We start from the raw sequence: 19,417 nt of genomic DNA on the forward strand, positions 1-19,417 counted from the left end.
ATACAGCGCGGGGGGGTTATTATCAGTGTATAGATACTCGGTATTATACAGCACGGGGCGTTCATTATCAGTGTATAGATACTCGGTATTATTATACAGCGCGGGGCGTTCATTATCAGTGTATAGATACTCGGTATTATTATACAGCGCGGGGCGTTCATTATCAGTGTATAGATACTCGTTATTATTATACAGCGCGGGGCGTTCATTATCAGTGTATAGATACTCGGTATTATTATACAGCGCGGGGGGTTCATTATCAGTGTATAGATACTCGGTATTATTATACAGCGCGGGGCGTTCATTATCAGTGTATAGATACTCGGTATTATTATACAGCGCGGGGTTCATTATCAGTGTATAGATACTCGGTATTATTATACAGCGCAGGGCGTTCTTTATCAGTGTATAGATACCTGGTATTATTATACAGCGCGGGGTTTATTATCAGTGTATAGATACTCGGTATTATTATACAGCGCGGGGTTCATTATCAGTGTATAGATACTCGGTATTATTATACAGCGCGGGGCGTTCATTATCAGTGTATAGATACTCGGTATTATTATACAGCGCGGGGCGTTCATTATTGGTGTATAGATACTCGGTATTATTATACAGCGCGGGGTTCATTATCAGTGTATAGATACTCGGTATTATTATACAGCGCGGGGCGTTCATTATCAGTGTATAGATACTCGGTATTATTATACAGCGCGGGGTTCATTATCAGTGTATAGATACTCGGTATTATTATACAGCGCGGGGCGTTCATTATTAGTGTATAGATACTCGGTATTATTATACAGCGCGGGGCGTTCATTATCGGTGTATAGATACTCGTTATTATTATACAGCGCGGGGTTCATTATCAGTGTATAGATACTCGGTATTATTATACAGCGCGGGGCGTTCATTATCAGTGTATAGATACTCGGTATTATTATACAGCGCGGGGTTCATTATCAGTGTATAGATACTCGGTATTATTATACAGCGCGGGGGGGTTATTATCAGTGTATAGATACTCGGTATTATTATACAGCGCGGGGCGTTCATTATCAGTGTATAGATACTCGGTATTATTATACAGCGCGGGGCGTTCATTATCAGTGTATAGATACTCGGTATTATTATACAGCGCGGGGTTCATTATCAGTGTATAGATACTCGGTATTATTATACAGCGCGGGGTTCATTATCAGTGTATAGATACTCGGTATTATTATACAGCGCGGGGCGTTCATTATCGGTGTATAGATACTCGGTATTATTATACAGTGCAGGGTTCATTATCAGTGTATAGATACTCGGTATTATTATACAGCGCGGGGTTCATTATCAGTGTATAGATACTCGGTATTATTATACAGCGCGGGGGGGTTCATTATCAGTGTATAGATACTCGGTATTATTATACAGCGCGGGGCGTTCATTATCAGTGTATAGATACTCGGTATTATTATACAGCGCAGGGCGTTCATTATCAGTGTATAGATACTCGGTATTATTATACAGCGCAGGGTTCATTATCAGTGTATAGATACTCGGTATTATTATACAGCGCGGGGTTCATTATCAGTGTATAGATACTCGGTATTATTATACAGCGCAGGGTTCATTATCAGTGTATAGATACTCGGTATTATTATACAGCGCGGGGTTCATTATCAGTGTATAGATACTCGGTATTATTATACAGCGCGGGGCGTTCATTATCAGTGTATAGATACTCGGTATTATTATACAGCGCGGGGCGTTCATTATCAGTGTATAGATACTCGTTATTATTATACAGCGCGGGGCGTTCATTATCAGTGTATAGATACTCGGTATTATTATACAGCGCGGGGCGTTCATTATCAGTGTATAGATACTCGGTATTATTATACAGCGCGGGGGTCATTATCAGTGTATAGATACTCGGTATTATTATACAGCGCGGGGCGTTCATTATCAGTGTATAGATACTCGGTATTATTATACAGCGCGGGGCGTTCATTATCAGTGTATAGATACTCGGTATTATTATACAGCGCCGGGCGTTCATTATCAGTGTATAGATACTCGGTATTATTATACAGCGCGGGGTTCATTATCAGTGTATAGATACTCGGTATTATTATACAGCGCGGGGCGTTCATTATCAGTGTATAGATACTCGATATTATTATACAGCGCGGGGTTCATTATCAGTGTATAGATACTCGGTATTATTATACAGCGCGGGGCGTTCATTATCAGTGTATAGATACTCGGTATTATTATACAGCGCGGGGCGTTCATTATCAGTGTATAGATACTCGGTATTATTATACAGCGCGGGGCGTTCATTATCAGTGTATAGATACTCGGTATTATTATACAGCGCGGGGCGTTCATTATTGGTGTATAGATACTCGGTATTATTATACAGCGCGGGGTTCATTATCAGTGTATAGATACTCGGTATTATTATACAGCGCGGGGGGTTCATTATCAGTGTATAGATACTCGGTATTATTATACAGCGCGGGGCGTTCATTATCAGTGTATAGATACTCGGTATTATTATACAGCGCGGGGTTCATTATCAGTGTATAGATACTAGACTTGTGCATTCGTATTCGGGAGAGTGTGAAAACGAACACAAAGGGTGCGTTTTCGTTGTTCAGCCCGAATACCGAACATACAAACATGGCGGCAGCAAAACATAGACGAAGACACACAACATAAAGAATCTCCGTGTCCGTCTTTGTTTACTAATGTCCCTGTTCCCTTTCCCATCTACCCTACCTTATCTACGCAGCATCGCAGGGGTTAACGGGGTCCGTAGGTCCATCATCAGGAGTTAAAGGGCCTAGCGAGTGAGTCTATTGGTCACCTACAGGGGCCTCCTCTGGCATCAACCAATTAGTAGATGCCAGAGGAGGCCCCTGCAGGCAACCAATAGACTCACTCGCTCGGCCCTTTAACTCCTGACAGCGCAACTTGGCCTGGGCCCGCTCCAAGAGTTAAATGTCCGTACAAGCGACTCTATTGGTCGTTCGTACGGACCTTTAACTCTTGGAGCGGGGAGACCAGTGGTCTCTCTTGGCCAAGTTGCGGCGCCAGGATTTTAAAAGTCTGTACGAGCGACTCTATTGGTCGCCAGCAGGGGGCTCGTCTGCCATCAACCACTGAAGTGCAGGTCCACTTCATTGGTTGATGGCAGAGGAGGCCCCTGCCAGCGACCAATAGAGTACCCCGTACGGACATTTAAAATCCTGGCGCCAAAGCTGCTGCGTAGTGCATACCGCGTTAACCCCGTATTAACCCCTTCTACAAAAAAATGGCAAAAAACGAAGAAAACAACGAACACGAACAATGTACACGAATATTCACCCGAACCGAACACAGGAACGGGGCGAATATTTGTGGAGTACGAAGATCTTTTCCCCCACGAAGACCCAAGTCTAATAGATACTCAGCATCATTATTCTCGCACTAGTGGATGCATTAAGTCTCCACCTTAACTGGTAACTTGACCCATTGTAGGCTCTAACCCGTCCTTCCTGATGTTTTAAAAGAGTGGTGGGTGGAGAGGGGATTCCCGGGAGGGGTTGTACGAGGGAAATGCAGGATGGTAAAGTTACAGGATAAGCTGACAGGGAGGAAGAGGGTGAGTTATAGCAGGATCCGGGACAGACAAGGAGCTGAATAACACAGAGAGAAGAGACTACTCACAGGAAAAATATATCTGTGACGGTGGGGCAGAGAGGAGTGACCCCTCACCAGAGGGTGGACAAAGCAGAGAGACTCCCCAGCAAGAGCGAGGAGAGAGGACAGACCCCTCAACGAGAGGGGGAGAGAGAGGACAGACCCCTCAGGGAGAAGGGGACGGAGAGGAGAAACCCCTCAGGGGGGGGAGAGGAGAAACCCCTCCGGGAGAAGGGGACGGAGAGGAGAAACCCCTCAGGGAGCAGACGACGGAGGGGACAGACCACGCAGGGAGGACTGAGAGGACAGAACACGCAAGCAGGGCAGAGGGGACAGAACATGCAGACAGGGCAGAGGGGAGAGATATCCCAGGGAGAGAAGAAAGACTCAAGGAAAAGGGGGCAGGGAAGATACATCTCTAGGAGAAGAGAAAGGAGGACACAAGACCAGTAAAGTGGAACCAAGAGGGGAGGCTGCGAGCGGACAGGGGTCACTGGTAGTGGAGGCTTGTAAAGACGCAGAGGATGAAGGAAACCGTAAGAGGGGTAGCCAGGTTCAGGAACATAGGATAGAAAGACTTCAGATATAGGGAAGGGATAGATAAGGGGGAGGCACAAAAAATCCAGAACTGTGAGAGAGAGGAAAGGAGAATGTAATACCAATAAAGCAAGGAAGCCAAATAACGCAGAGCAGAGACACTGGGAATGGGGAGATAGGAGGGGGGGTTTGATGGTGTAAACGGGGGACCGGTCCTGCCTCTGTGGAACGTACACTACCCTGGGCACAACCATCACCTTCTCACCATGCCGGATACCAATTACCTGCGCTCCGTATCCTGGGGCTACATCAAGGTACGCCGGACTGCCAAATTACCGCCATACAATGATGCTGAGTATATGTTACATTATTTGTAATGTGCTGTAATCTATACGTTTAGATACAGATACAGTTATATTGAAGAAGACGGAACATTCAGTATTTGCTACAATTGTTTTACTAGTGTGTATGCCGGAGGGTTGTGTGAGGCTCCAGAACACGGGTTTCATCCTTTCATCTGTAAATTTGAAAAGTCTTCTGTTCCATTAATTAAGTCTGAGATCCCACTCCATAGGGGGCGGCATTGTGTATAATGTAACAGAAAGGAGCTGTATAAATACAGATATTACTGGGATCCACCCCAGAGGAGCCCCGCACTGTGTATAATGTAACAGAAAGGAGCTGTATAAATACAGATATTACTGGGATCCACCCCAGAGGAGCCCCGCACTGTGTATAATGTAACAGAAAGGAGCTGTATAAATACAGATATTACTGGGATCCACCCCAGAGGAGCCCCGCACTGTGTATAATGTAACAGAAAGGAGCTGTATAAATACAGATATTACTGGGATCCACCCCAGAGGAGCCCCGCACTGTGTATAATGTAACAGAAAGGAGCTGTATAAATACAGATATTACTGGGATCCACCCCAGAGGAGCCCCGCACTGTGTATAATGTAACAGAAAGGAGCTGTATAAATACAGATATTACTGGGATCCACCCCAGAGGGGCTGCACTGTGTATAATGTAAAAGAAAGGAGCTGTGTAAATACAGATATTACTGGGATCCCCCCAAGAGGGTGCCCGCACTGTGTATAATGTAACAGAAAGGCGCTGTGTAAATACAGATATTACTGGGATCCACCCCCGAGGAGCCCCGCACTGTGTATAATGTAACAGAAAGGAGCTGTATAAATACAGATATCACTGGGATCCACCCCAGAGGAGCCCCGCACTGTGTATAATGTAACAGAAGGAGCTGTATAAATACAGATATTACTGGGATCCACCCCAGAGGAGCCCCGCACTGTGTATAATATAAAAGAAAGGAGCTGTGTAAATACAGATATTACTGGGATCCACCCCAGAGGGACCCTGCACTGTGTATAATGTAACAGAAAGGGGCTGCATAAATACAGATATTACTGAGATCCTACCCCAGAGGGGCCCCGCACTGTGTATAATGTAACAGAAAGGAGCTGTATAAATACAGATATTACTGAGATCCCACCCCAGAGGGGCCCCGCACTGTGTATAATGTAGCAGAAAGGGGCTGCATAAATACAGATATTACTGAGATCCCACCCCAGAGGGGCCCCGCACTGTGCATAATGTAACAGAAAGGAGCTGTGTAAATACAGATATTACTGAGATCCACCCCAGAGGGGCCCGCACTGTGTATAATGTAACAGAAGGAGCTGTATAAATACAGATATTACTGGGATCCACCCCAGAGGGACCCTGCACTGTGTATAATGTAACAGAAAGGAGCTGTATAAATACAGATATTACTGGGATCCACCCCAGAGGGGCCCGCACTGTGTATAATGTAACAGAAAGGAGCTGTATAAATACAGATATTACTGAGATCCCACCCCAGAGGGGCCTGCACTGTGTATAATGTAACAGAAAGGAGCTGTATAAATACAGATATTACTGGGATCCACCCCAAAGGGGCCCCGCAGTGTGTATAATGTAGCAGAAAGGGGCGGTATAAATACAGATATTACTGGGATCCACCCCAGAGGAGCCCTGCACTGTGTATAATGTAACAGAAAGGAACCCCAGTAGTGGCCACATTTCTTGATATACTCATTAATAATCCATATTAATTTCTAAACCACTTTTTCCCACAGTTCAAAAGAATGCTGAACCGTGAGCTCTCCCACCTGTCTGAAATGAGCCGATCAGGGAACCAGGTCTCAGAATACATCTCCAACACCTTTCTTGGTGAGTCTGTTTTCCCTCTGGGTGTCTCTGCACCGTGTGTGACATGTAAGCATGTTGTTCATGGAGTCATTGTCTAAGAGACCATGTTCATCCAGCAGCTGGTATGGTTCCTGAGTATCAGTGTCCAGTAAATTAGGTTATTCCCAGTCCGCCTCTTGGTTCTGTAACATGTGTCTAATACACTTTAGTGGAGCACCAGAGTTATAGCATGTAGGGATGAATTGATTGTGATCAGGTATGTAGCACTCAAGTTATCAGTTATTATTTAACACCACTGGTATATCTGCTTTTGACATCTCCTATATCTCCTGTATTTTACGTTGATCCTGCCAGTTCTTTCCCACCTTCAGTCACACTGTATAATGCAGCGTAGACATGGATTCCTGCATCTGCTGGGGATCAGTCTTAGTGGGCATGTGGTTCTTGAGATACATTGATGGCTGATTGTTTGCCATTTTTGTGGGTAGATTAGGTACCGTGTTGTGTTTGGCCGATCTGCAATTGAAAAGCACAATTGGATGTATTTACTAAGAAGTTGATCGGTCAGTTTATTTAAGGGTTAACACCAGACTGAACGGAAGTTGCATCTGCTTCAGGCAGTGCATGCAATGGCTTGTGACCCTTCATGTCCTCTCCTGAAACTCAAAAAAATAAGACAACCATCGCCCATCTTTCCCTTAAAAAACGAAATGAATAATAATAAAAAATAAAGCAAAGAGGGATCAGTCGTTTCCTGTGCACATTGGGGCAGGGAATGAATGAAAGCATCCTGGGGGTTATGGTTCCCTAGTATACCCCACTCACCCCCCGTGCCCCCTGCTGATGAGTGCTTCAGTACGTCTGGATTTGTCTATATTCCTTTTTTTGTTGTAGAACTAGCAGAATCTGGTACGGCAGCGATAGCCTCTAGAAACACGTGAAAATATATTTTATTCTTACATCTGAAAAACAACTGTCACTGTGCGTAATAAACCCCATCGGTTCCTTGTGATGGAATGCCTTCTGATAAACCTTAATCCAGACTAACTTTTGCCTTTGACAGAAATGATCCATGTTTCTAGGAGGTAAGGCACCTCTTTTCCCTATGTTTTCCTCTGTTTAGTGGGGTGACGCAGTTGCCACGGATATCACCCTTCACTTTTATGCTGGCCCAGAGAACTATGGAAGGTCCTCACCTAGCTCCGCGAGTCTCTCCACACAAATGGGCCGGCTAGGTGAAAGGGAGCGGCTTTGCCTGCAGAGACTTGTGGCCTAGTCACATTTGGTCACGCTTCTGTCCGAAAGCACGTGTTCCCGGGTATCACACAGTTAATGACACCAGCGCATGCACGGGTTCAACTTTGGTTTGTGGGGTTTGTTTTTACTTTCGCTCTATGTTTTTATTCCTTTATCGGTAGGATGTTTAGACTAATGGATAAGTTATAGATGTCATTCTGCGCAGATAAAGTCAAGGTCATGAATGTGAGGGACAGAAATAACTGTGCCATTTACAGCGTTTATAGAGCAGGTCTATGGGAATAAACAGAACTGTTTGGTAATAAATGTAGTGGCGACAGTCTCTGCTCATTGGATAGGACCTCCAATTATGCCATATAACTCCTCCCATTACTCCATATAACCCTCCCTTTAATTCCTCCCATTACTCATATAACCCCTCCATGTAACTCCTCACATTACTCCATAAAACCCTCCCTTTAACTCCTCCCATTACTGTATATAACCCCTCCCTGTAACTCCTCCTATTACTTTTATAAGCCTCCCTGTAACACCCCCCATCAGTCTATATTACCCTCCCTGTAACTCCTCCCTTTAAAACATATAACCCTCCCTGTAACTCCTCCCATTGTAACATAACGCTTCAGATAACCCTCCCTTTAACTCATCCCATTATTCATATAACCCTCCCTGTAACTCCTCCCATTATTCATATAACCCTCCCTGTAACTCCTCCCATTACTCCATATAACCACTGCCTGTATCTCCTCCCATTACTCTGTATAACTCCTCCCTGTATCTCCTCCCATTAGTCTGTATAACTCCTCCCATTACTCCATAAAACTCCTCCCTGTATCTCCTCCCATTACTCGGTAAAACTCCTCCCTGTATCTCATCTTATTACTCCGTGTAACTCCTCCCTGTAGCTCCTCCCATTACTCAGTGTAGCTCCTCCCATTACTCTGTAACTCCTCCCATTACTCCTTATAACCTCGACAGTATGTAATAAGAAGGTCAGAGGTTTTGTTCTTTTTTTCTCACGCATACGGAAAGTTTCCAGTTGCAGGCGGTAATCCCATCATGTATTAATAAAGCTCTGACGTGGGAATGATGCAAAGAGCTCTATTATTCATCTCTTGCTGCTCTTAATGTATGTTTAGTCCTCCTTTAAAAAGTCCCAGCTGTGGGAACGTTCTGCTCCATCCCCCCGGCCGGATCTGTAGACCCCGGAGAGCACTGATTCCTTTGTCGTTTATTTCAGTCGACTGGAGAGAGACTTTTTTTTTTAGCTTTAAGTCTGCATCTAAGAATTAACAGAAGTCTTCATCTTGGAGATGTTTTTTTTGGGGGGGTGTAAGGGTTATGTGAGCCACGCAGTTCAGGTTTTTTTATCACAAGTAAATGAACCCCTGCTTGAATACAGGTGACAGGCGATTCAGACACATTTTATCTTGCGATAAAGAAAGACATCGCAGGAAGAAAGAGCCGCATTCTGGTTTAGGTCTCCAAGAGCAGCTAACTGTCCTGAAGAAGGAAGCAGTCCTTGTACTTTTCATGTGTTCTTTTAATGCCCTTTGTCCCCTGTAGTGCATTATTATTATTATTTTGTATTGCTTTTTATAGCACCATCATATTCTGCAGCCCTGTACAATGGATAAACAGGACAAGCATTGAATCACCAAACAGTTTGGGCCTATAGAAACAAAGGCCCCAAGGAGCTTACAATCTAGAAGACTTTAGGTCCGAGGCATCGTGCCGTTCCCCGCAGTGGATTAAATAAATATATTTACATCTTATATGCAGCTTCCTGTCGCGGGACTCGTTTTACTCGGACTTTGAGGTCGCGCATCCAACCCCCTTTCCTCATTTTGGCCCCGGTTCGAAAATAGAAACATTTTAAAATATACAGAATGAGCCGAGGAGAGGAGGTCTGTAGGCAACGTAAAGACACCCTCCCCCCCCCCGCTGTTTGGGGCTGAGGGGTCTCTTTCAGAAGGAGACATCCCCGGTGCTGGTAATTCACACACGTCTACACATGTGTTCTTTGATTCATTCCGCAACCTCGGTTTAATTACAATAAGAACCAAAACACTGCTGCGTGTTTGTTGGGTTCGAATATTTGACGGCATGTCTGAAGCAGGGGTGTCACTGGCGGGGTAAGGAAGTCACCCTACTGGTCCCAGCTCTGGGTTGTTTGGGTGAGCAGATAGTTGTGATGCCTCCCGTGGCACAGATGTTTCCACGCGCCCCTCTGCGCCATTGCTGGTCCAAGTCGGCATCTACTGTTATGTTCTCATCCCCTGGCCACCCAGAGTCACCTTTAATATAACCAAAGAAGGACGGAAAAGGGGCCATCCCGTTACCCCCTTGGTGTCTTCACAGTGTTCCATGGTGATGATGCATCCCAGCATGCAGTTCACCTCTTCCTGATTGGCCTCCCGTTTAGTCTCTATTCATTAATGGCAAGTTTGTCTTCGAGGAATCCGTGCGCTCAGAAAATACCATCTGAGGCTTAAATATCTGCGATTCCGTTACTCGGTCATACATTGCTTCGCCCGCCACTACGCCAAATGACCCCAGTTGTGCCGGGTCCGAACGTGGCTGTCCCATGGAGCTGAATTTAAAGCCCCCTCTGGACGCCATAAACGAGGCACCTGCGTGGTAGTTGGGGTGCTTAACCCTACGATCTGCTCAGTACCTGCTAATAGGCTCCAGAAAGTGGGATAAAGCCTGAGTAAAGGTTGAGTAAATGAGATCTCTGAATGTGGCACCGTGGATTTCGTCACTTTGCCGTCACTCGCCCGTGTTTGTGTGCGGAAATCTTCTCGGTATAGCCTTTACTGAGTTTACAGTTTACCGAGCTAATAAATCTGGCCAATTTCACGAAGCTTCCCGTAAAGTGAATCTGTGGAAAGACCGGGCAGCTGTTCCTGTAACATACACCCCTCTCTCTCTATCCTTTAAAACGCGGCCCCCAACGCACCAACACCTCACTTCCCAAAGCAGCACCCGCCATCCACGCGCTGGGCTTAGCTGTACCCGATGGAGACCCTCGAGAGACAATTTATTCTGTCCCTCGGAACCCGTTTTCTAAGGCTTAGCATCTCAATGTCGGAGAGCGCAGGTAAAGTCCTTAAAGCGAAGCAGGACGAGGAGTGCGGTGGCTTGGGTGCAGGCAGCTTGTGCTCCTCACGCTGTCTTGTTTTTGAGCCGTCTTCTGAGAGACGCGTTGGTTGTTCCTCGCAGATAAACAGAACGATGTGGAAATCCCGTCCCCGACGCAGAAGGAAAGAGAGAAGAAGAAGAAGCAGGAGCCGATGTGCCAAATAAGCGGAGTTAAGAAGCTCATGCACAGCTCCAGTTTAACCAACTCCACCGTCCCTCGCTTTGGAGTGAAGACAGATCAAGAAGAGCCTCTTGGCCAGGTGGGTACGCCGTAACAGCGGACAAACTGTTATGGTACGGGGGGCATAACCATGTAGGAGGAGGATCAGAGCACATCGGGGTTTAGAAGGTATAGAAGATCGGTATAGAGTATGATCAGAGTAAGGGTTGTGGAAGTAACTGATTATAGCTAATCGATGGCTACAGGGCTATCAGTTTATCTTCGGGTCCCAAGACTGAGTTCACAGTTCGGGTATCAGTGAATCCTGATGTGATACCTGACCTAGAGCCCTGTGAGACCTCCAGGTTGGTTGAGAAATACTCCAGAACGGGGTTCTCTGGACACGAGGGAGACAGATGGAGAGAGGCTGATGCTCCGCTAACCTCTTCACCGTAATCCATAACATGTTTTTCTATTGTCTCTTTATTCTCAGGAATTGGATAATTTAAACAAGTGGGGCCTTAATATATTCCGGGTGGCGGAGTATTCCAATAACCGGCCTCTTAGCTGTATAATGTACACCATATTTCAGGTAAGAGTATTGTGATTTTGGTGCCGCTCTATTGAACTACAGACTGTATGTTCCGGGTGCAGAAACCGGCGCCACTGCTTATGGCAGGACCGAATCGGGCGCCGCGCATGAGATAGAATCGAATCATTAAAGCTGTGTATACAGGCAGCGTAGCTGGCGATGTGAGGTTGTAGAGACCCCCTCAGAGTGCAGGGAGCTTCCCGGATTATACCCCGGCCACGTGCATCCCTATTACCCCCCCCCCCCGAATATCAATAATGTATGGTGTAAACAGTGAGGCCTAGTAACAAGATACGTCTGTAACCGGACCCAGCACACCGACTGCCCAGCGACGCAAGCAGATGTCTCATTTACTAAACGCATGCTGCCACATGTTCACCGGCTGACCCCTAACACGTTACACACGTGTGTTACTGTACATGGTGTATGTGTACTTACCGTATTTGTAAAATACTAAAAAAGTGTTGACTCTGCTGGGGTCTGTCTGTACTCAGATTCTTATTTGAATGTGTTTCTAACAGGAGAGAGAGTTACTGAAAACGTTCAAGATACCGGTGGACACGTTGATCACGTACATCATGACTCTGGAAGACCACTACCACGCGGACGTGGCGTACCACAACAGCTTGCACGCGGCCGACGTCATGCAGTCCACGCACGTCCTCCTGTCCACGCCAGCGCTAGATGTACGCGAGAACCCTTTTTCAGCGTCCTATTGTCCGCGTGGGCCGTGGTTATGGTTTCTGGGTTATTCTGGGTTAGGAGGTTGACTGAGTTACTTGAGTCTTATTTGGATAATCTCCTCAGAAGGACTGAGATAAGGATGGTCCGCTGTAGTTGCTAGAGACTCCCAAGCCTACCCCCAAGCAGAGGTGGTCTTAGGACCAAGTCTCTAGTGTGGTGCTCTCTGTATGAACAGCCTCTTCTAAGACCCGGCCCGGCACGACATCCCACATTAAGAGCCTTCGGGGGAAGTTACGGACATCAAGTATTAATAATATACCGCCGAAACACCCGAGGCTAGCAACCACGATGTCACTCGTAACGATACACCACACCTCCTGGCTTAACAGCTGTCCGTGTAGAGCAAACACTGCGACAAAGTCCACGTATTTTGGTTTCATTAGATATATTTTATTTATTTTTTTTGCTGGACTTTGTCTTTTCTGTTTTGTATCGTGGTGAGCGATTCATAGACTACCGAGTACACGTATCTAACGAGAAATGAGTCTGTGGAACCCTGGCCGCCGTTTGGCCATCTCGCTGGAAACGTTCAGAGTTGGTTGCCCTTTTGGCTACACGCATGTTCATGTACTGTGGTTGTAAGGAAAGTTTGCCGTTACGTGTGCGTTTCCTGAAGGTTCCGTGTATTGTGTGGCTGGAACTGGTTAACGGAATCGTTTTCTCCCCTCTCTGTCTCGCTGCTAGGCGGTGTTTACGGATCTGGAGATCCTGGCTGCTTTATTTGCAGCTGCCATCCATGACGTAGACCATCCCGGCGTTTCTAATCAGTTTCTTATTAATACAAGTAAGTGGATCCACCATGTTCCGTTTTTTGAGAGAGCTTATGTCCTGTGTCACGAGGAAATCCGCCGCGCAGAATTGGCTCAGAGGGGCTCGACTCAGAACATCTGCCCTGTAATAACGCAAACCGGCAGACAGACTTAATGCCTCTGACCTTTTTTTCTGCATTTTTCTTCGTGCCCATAGGCTTTTTCCTTTGTTTTTTGTTTTTAATAATGCTATCCCCGTTGGTGTTTTACGTTTGTGAATCTGGGAAACATTTCAAGGTTTTATGGCCTAAAATGTATGTTTGTAGAAAATCCTTTTGAGTCAACAGCCCTGCCAGCGAGGTCCACTCCAGTGCGATGACGGCAGGGCACAGGAGCGCCTGGCATTTGCTGTATACATACATAATACGCACCCGACGGATCCTCACCGTTGATCCTCGCTGGCGCCCCAGCTTCTGCGGACCACTACTCCCATCACACTCGTGTTTTTCTGTCCCACAGATTCGGAGCTGGCTTTGATGTACAACGACGAGTCGGTTTTGGAGAATCACCATCTGGCTGTGGGTTTTAAGCTGCTGCAGGAAGAGAATTGTGACATCTTCCAGAACCTGACCAAACGGCAGCGACAATCAATGAGGAAGATGGTGATCGACATGGTACGGGGGGGGCCGTATATATGTACATACGCGAGCTAAATGATTCCTCAGCTAGCCCAGACCTCTTCCCCAGGATCAGCCCCGCCGTAGGGTCTTCCTCAATATGTACAGAAATCAGGAGAGAGGAGGACAGGGGGACCGAAATACCTCTAGTGTACAATAATAAAAGATATTTAACACAACCTATAGATTTTTCACTATATCGCATAGGTCTTAAAGATTAAGCCAGGGGTTGCCAAAGCTTTCAATAGGCTGAGTGTAGTTTACCCTGCTGGCTGAGCTTCATGGGGGTTGGCTTTCCCCTGTTGGTTGAATATACACAATTTTTGGGATGTCTGGTTACTACGAGGAGCCGTTAAGTGCAAGCTTTTACGGAGACAAAATAGTTTAAGATCTGATACCAAAATGTCTGCCGTGATCACGGAAATCGTTTTGCGAGCAACGCCGGCAGCTGCTGCGTCCTCTGCTGTGAAACCCCGGGAATCAATGAATGGCTCGCTAGAAACATTTCAGGCAACGACAGTACAGCATGTACCTGATCTGACACCATCGGAACGGGGGATCACTTGTATACGCAGCTGCTTTCCTGTGCTATAAATATTACATGGAACCAACTCCCAACAGAGATGGTGTGAAGGAAGGAAAGAAAGCCAGACAAATTGTTCTCAAGAATAAGCCGGTAGCGTAAAAGCGATTTAAAGGTGTGAGAGATCCAAAGGAAGTATAGAATAGCCGTAGAATAACGTTCATGACGTTTCTTTGGTTTCTGATCCTTGTTTTGGTTTCAGGTCCTGGCGACAGATATGTCCAAACACATGAGTTTGCTCGCTGACCTGAAGACCATGGTGGAGACCAAAAAAGTAACGAGTTCTGGTGTGTTGCTGCTAGATAACTACACGGACCGGATACAGGTAATGTCCACTGAGCTCCGCAATAGCCCAAAGGTACAACCATCTGAAGGAGGTCTGAATGAGAGGGCTGAGTGGCGTTAATTGCAATGTCTTTAATGAATGAGTTTCCTAGGTTTTAGGAAGGAATACTGCGCCTTTGAACCAGACATTTCTTTATTGTTGTGCTATAGGTCCTCCGTAACATGGTACACTGTGCTGACTTGAGCAACCCAACCAAGCCTCTGGAGCTTTACCGCCAGTGGACCGACCGCATTCTGGAGGAGTTCTTCAGGCAGGGGGACAAGGAACGAGAGCGAGGGATGGAGATCAGCCCCATGTGTGACAAGCACACCGCCTCCGTGGAGAAATCCCAGGTGAGAGGTCATCGACAGTCCTTAGCATCCAGGAGAAGACGTGGACCTTGTAGAGAGTATGGTGAATGATACAAGGATGATATCCAGTATCCTGGAAGAATTTATTACTAAGAATTGATGCAAACTTTCTGAGAGAAATTACACTTAAGATATTGAAATGACCAAAAACAACAGACAAACTTCTTAATATACGTATTTTGTGAATGTTAGTATGGGATTAATGATCTGATACATCCAGCAATAACCACCACACACCTTAAAAGGGAGCCATGTCAATTCCCTGGTGTCTCCAGAATGTTCTGGTTTAAGTTATAGCTGAAGAGTCATCCAGCAGAATGTTTTGGTTAAGTTATTGCTGAAGAGTTGTCCCCTAGAACAGGGGTGTCCAACCTGCGGCCCTCCAGCTGCTGCAGGACTACATCTCCCATAATGCTCTTTCAGCTAAGGGGCTGGCTGAGGAGTATGGGAGATGTAGTCCTGAAGCAGCTGGAGGGCCGCAGGTTGGACACCCCTACCCTAGAATGTGCTGGTTGTGTTATTGCTGAAGAGTCATCAAATAGAATGTTATGGTTGAGTTATCGCTGAAGAGTCGTACTGCAAAATGTTCTGGTTAAGTTATCATTGAAGGTCATCCCGTAGAATAGAACATTCTACAGGATGACCTTCAATGATAACCTAACCAGAACGGTTGAGTTATCGCTAAAGAGTCCTCCCATAGAATGATCTGGTTAAGTTATTACAAAAGGTCACCCCGCAGAATGTTCTGGTTAAGTTCTTGCTGAAGTCATCCCGTAGAATGTTCTGGTTAAGTTCTTGCTGAAGAGTCATCCCGTAGAATGTTCTGGTTAAGTTATAATTGAAGGTTATACTGTAGAATGTTCTGGTTAACTTATCGCTGAAGGTCATCCCACAGAATGTTCTGGGTAGTTCATCTCTCAGAACATACTCGCTCTATTACAGGCATAAAGAATATTCCAGGTCTGTTAGCAGTTGAAAAGCTAGAACAGCGTGTTCTAATCGGGTCTCTTATATTTGCAATCCAGAACCTGTTTTGCTCCACGTACACAGAGCTGGGAGTTTTGGCGACATCGGGTCTCTGGAGACGGTTTTGATGTCAGTAATGCCGTGGGGTTAGAAGAATCCTTCTAACTCCGTATATATATATATATATGCCGCTAATTAAACATTTTTGACAAAGATACTAGGATTAATAAAACCATTCAAGTAGTTGTCATGGTAACAAGGCATAGAGCGCTTAAAGGAAATTCTTCACGCATGCGCTGGGCTACTCAGGACACAATAGGAAGGCAGCATAACGGAGCGATCCGGAATACTGGCGTTTATGGCGGTAATGCGACTTCTGGAGGCTGGAAATACAGACATACTCTGGATATAACGGGTTGGGGAGGTCGGCCGAGCAAATATTCAGCGCATTTCACCTGGAAACCATAAACGTTTTCAAAAACTGGTCATTTAGGGTGCAGAGCTTCAGGACGACCCTCGCGTATCTCCTCGTAAATATTACATCTTCACGTTTAAGGCGGACGCCTTAAAGCACCTAGATCTCAAAGTGAGGGGACTTAGTCAGTGACCAAGGAGGGCAAACATCTTCAGTTGGAAATGTGTGGCTGGGAACGTTATAACAGCAGCAGCTTTAGATCCATGAACAGCCATTCTCACGGAGCCTGGTGACCTCTGCGTGATTGAGCAGAGGGAAAGAATCTCTACGGTGTTTATTCGCTAAACGGCGAGTCAGCAGGAGACTTGTAGTTTCTACTCTCTCACGTCGCCATTCATTATGAAGGGACAGCTGTGCCAAGTTTCTCCAGTGTGAATGGCAGAACCGGCCCTGTATAATGCATAATTCAATGAGGAAAGAGAAAGTTCACTGATTTGAGCATATGTTTTACAGGGCCGGCCAAGCTCTAAAATGGAACATGGAGATGTCTTTATAAAATATACTTAACCATTGTTAGGCGACGAGTCCTTAACTTTTAATATGACTTATAAATAATGATGTCTGAAGCATGTGCGTTTCTTGTAACCGACAGGTGGGCTTTATCGACTACATTGTGCACCCTCTGTGGGAGACCTGGTCCGATCTGGTACACCCGGATGCTCAGGATATTCTAGACACGTTGGAGGACAACAGGGATTGGTACCAAGGCATGATTCCACAGAGCCCCTCTCCGCCACCGGACGACCCCGACAAAGATGAGGAGGCTTGCATTGAAAAGTTTCAGTTTGAACTCACCCTGGAGGAGGAGGCGGAAGATTCCGACAAAGACCGGAACAGCGGGATCGAGGACGAGGAGTGCGGCAGCCCCCTGGAAGCCGCCGACATCCAAAACCCCGAGATCCACGAAGACGGAGCGGACGACGCAATGCAGGAAGGACAAACGGAACAGACTGAGCTCTCAGACATCACAACTCCTGTGGATTCGTGAACTTTGCTGGAAAAATAAAAGATAAAAAAAACTTAGAAACCTTCTATAATAACAATGGGGGAAAAAAAACTGTTTTACATGGAGATCAAAAACTTTTTTTTTCAAATTTCATATTTATTTATTTTTTGTTTTATTTTTTTTAATTATTATTTTTTGTATTCTCAAGGGGAACAAACACGATTACTGTAGATTCAGATACTTTGCACAGAATAGGAGTTTGTTGCCATAAGAAAGTTACAACATGCTCTTAAAAAAAAAAAAACAAAAACAAAAAAAACTAACTTATTTTTATTTTTTAATGTTTCTTTTTCTACATTTTTCTTTTTCTTTCCCTTCAAACGGATGCAACGAGGAAATCGAGTTTCGTTTCTATTTTTACGCTTGCTGCGAAAAGCCATTTTTTTTCACAAAAAAAGAAATATCAAGAATTGAATAGAAATGTGATTTTATTTTTATTTTTTTTTTATTCTATGGAACTTCATATATTTTTTTTTTTTATTTAATCAGTAGAATGTTCGTGACACAAAAGGAGTTCTTCTCGCACAACCGAGCCGGTTGCATTTCCCTGGGCCAACCGTCTACTAAAGGAGGTGAAGTAGGGGGGAAAAAAAAAGAAAGAGTGTGCCTTTTATGTAAATGTGTTTTTTCTGTTTCGTTCTTTGTGTGCAAACAACACTCCTGTGGCAAAGGCTTCTGGGTAAACCATTAACGTCATTAACTCTGCAAGCTTAACTTATAAAACATGCACTTTCTTCTGTGAAACATGCGCAAGCAATGGGCAGACCGAAAGGGCCGAATGGCTCTTAGCTGCCGTCACTTTCTATGTTCGCGTTTAACCCTTTCCTTCGTCGCGCTAAGAGATTGCAAATCGACATGTTGTAGATCGAGCCCTTTTTCCTGCCGGTTACGGAGGACGGCGCTGTAGCCTCCTGCGTTGGTGGCCAAACGGTCCGGGGACGCGAGACGCTACATTATCCAGCAAAAGACAATTTTATGGTTAAAAAATGCTATCTATATAAATATAAATATATATATATATATAAAAATATAGTAATATTTTAATTCTATCTATCGTTCTCTTTAACTCTTGACTTAGAGATATATTTTCAAAATGGTCTTAATTTATTGATCCCTATAAATGCCATATTTTTTGTTGTCGTCGTCGTTGTCGTCGCTGCGGGGGGGGTATATTGTAGGGGGATACACAGTAGCGGGAGATCCGTTATGGCAGAAGCTGCTCGCGGCTCGGCTGAGAGTCTTCCTCGATGTCTCCTTTAGTTTGCACATAAAGACAATACACTGACAGTCAAGTAGAAGAATTAAGGTGCCCGTGAACTTTAACAGCATCTGCAGAGGGGTGGAAATATAATATAATTTCATTTCCCGCCAGCAGAATTTTTATTTTTATTATCGTTTTTTTTTTAATTTTTGCCAAATATTTGCACGTCTGTAAGCAGCGAAGCAGTAAAGACTTCAGGATCGCATCGAATCCTCCCCTAAGAACGCAGAACACTTATGGTCAACGTGGTAACTTTTAAAACTTCGTGTCCATCCCAAAGATAAATGTCTGGTCGCTCCGGTTCCGTTCTTCACCGCTTTTTTTTTTTTTAACTCACAAAAATGCAATAAAATCTCTTTAAAAGCCATTCGGTGCATTTACACGCAGATGTATAGCCGGCGTCACACAATAATTCTCCGTTTGTCCATCGTGTCGGCAGAAACAGTAGATTTTTATTTATTTCGAGCATTGTTGAAGGAAGAGCCAGCCAATGGAACATCATGGTCCTTCCCTTCTGTTGTTGAACTATAACTCCCATTATCCAACTATAATTCGTTTCGGCATGGGTTGGAGAATGGCATTTAGGCTCTTGGCCCCCGCTTCGGCCTTAAATAGTAAAAGAGCAAGCAGCTTACAGACGGTGCCGTGACATCTTACATCTGCCTTAAGCCACGTTCCTG

General features: G+C 45.2%; 1 protein-coding gene across 3 annotated transcripts in view; it reads left to right on the forward strand.

Moving 5' to 3' along the window:
- PDE4A (phosphodiesterase 4A) overlaps window positions 1–17,497 on the forward strand; it is a 44,150-nt gene extending 26,653 nt beyond the window's left edge. For 2 of the 3 annotated variants that reach the window (XM_053464840.1, XM_053464841.1), the window contains 9 exons: window positions 6,355–6,448; window positions 10,910–11,088; window positions 11,482–11,580; window positions 12,102–12,266; window positions 13,009–13,108; window positions 13,593–13,747; window positions 14,536–14,658; window positions 14,829–15,011; window positions 17,063–17,497. In XM_053464840.1, coding sequence (XP_053320815.1) covers window positions 6,355–6,448; window positions 10,910–11,088; window positions 11,482–11,580; window positions 12,102–12,266; window positions 13,009–13,108; window positions 13,593–13,747; window positions 14,536–14,658; window positions 14,829–15,011; window positions 17,063–17,458 — 1,494 coding nt within the window. In that variant the 3' untranslated portion in view covers window positions 17,459–17,497. Of the gene's footprint in view, window positions 1–4,248; window positions 4,530–6,354; window positions 6,449–10,909; window positions 11,089–11,481; window positions 11,581–12,101; window positions 12,267–13,008; window positions 13,109–13,592; window positions 13,748–14,535; window positions 14,659–14,828; window positions 15,012–17,062 lie in introns of those variants that run through there. The other variant, XM_053464842.1, reaches the window with a different exon arrangement.
- The last annotated feature ends 1,920 nt before the right edge of the window (window positions 17,498–19,417 follow it).

The sequence above is a fragment of the Spea bombifrons genome, chromosome 4 (genome assembly GCF_027358695.1).
Source record: "Spea bombifrons isolate aSpeBom1 chromosome 4, aSpeBom1.2.pri, whole genome shotgun sequence".
NCBI lineage: Eukaryota > Metazoa > Chordata > Amphibia > Anura > Pelobatidae > Spea > Spea bombifrons.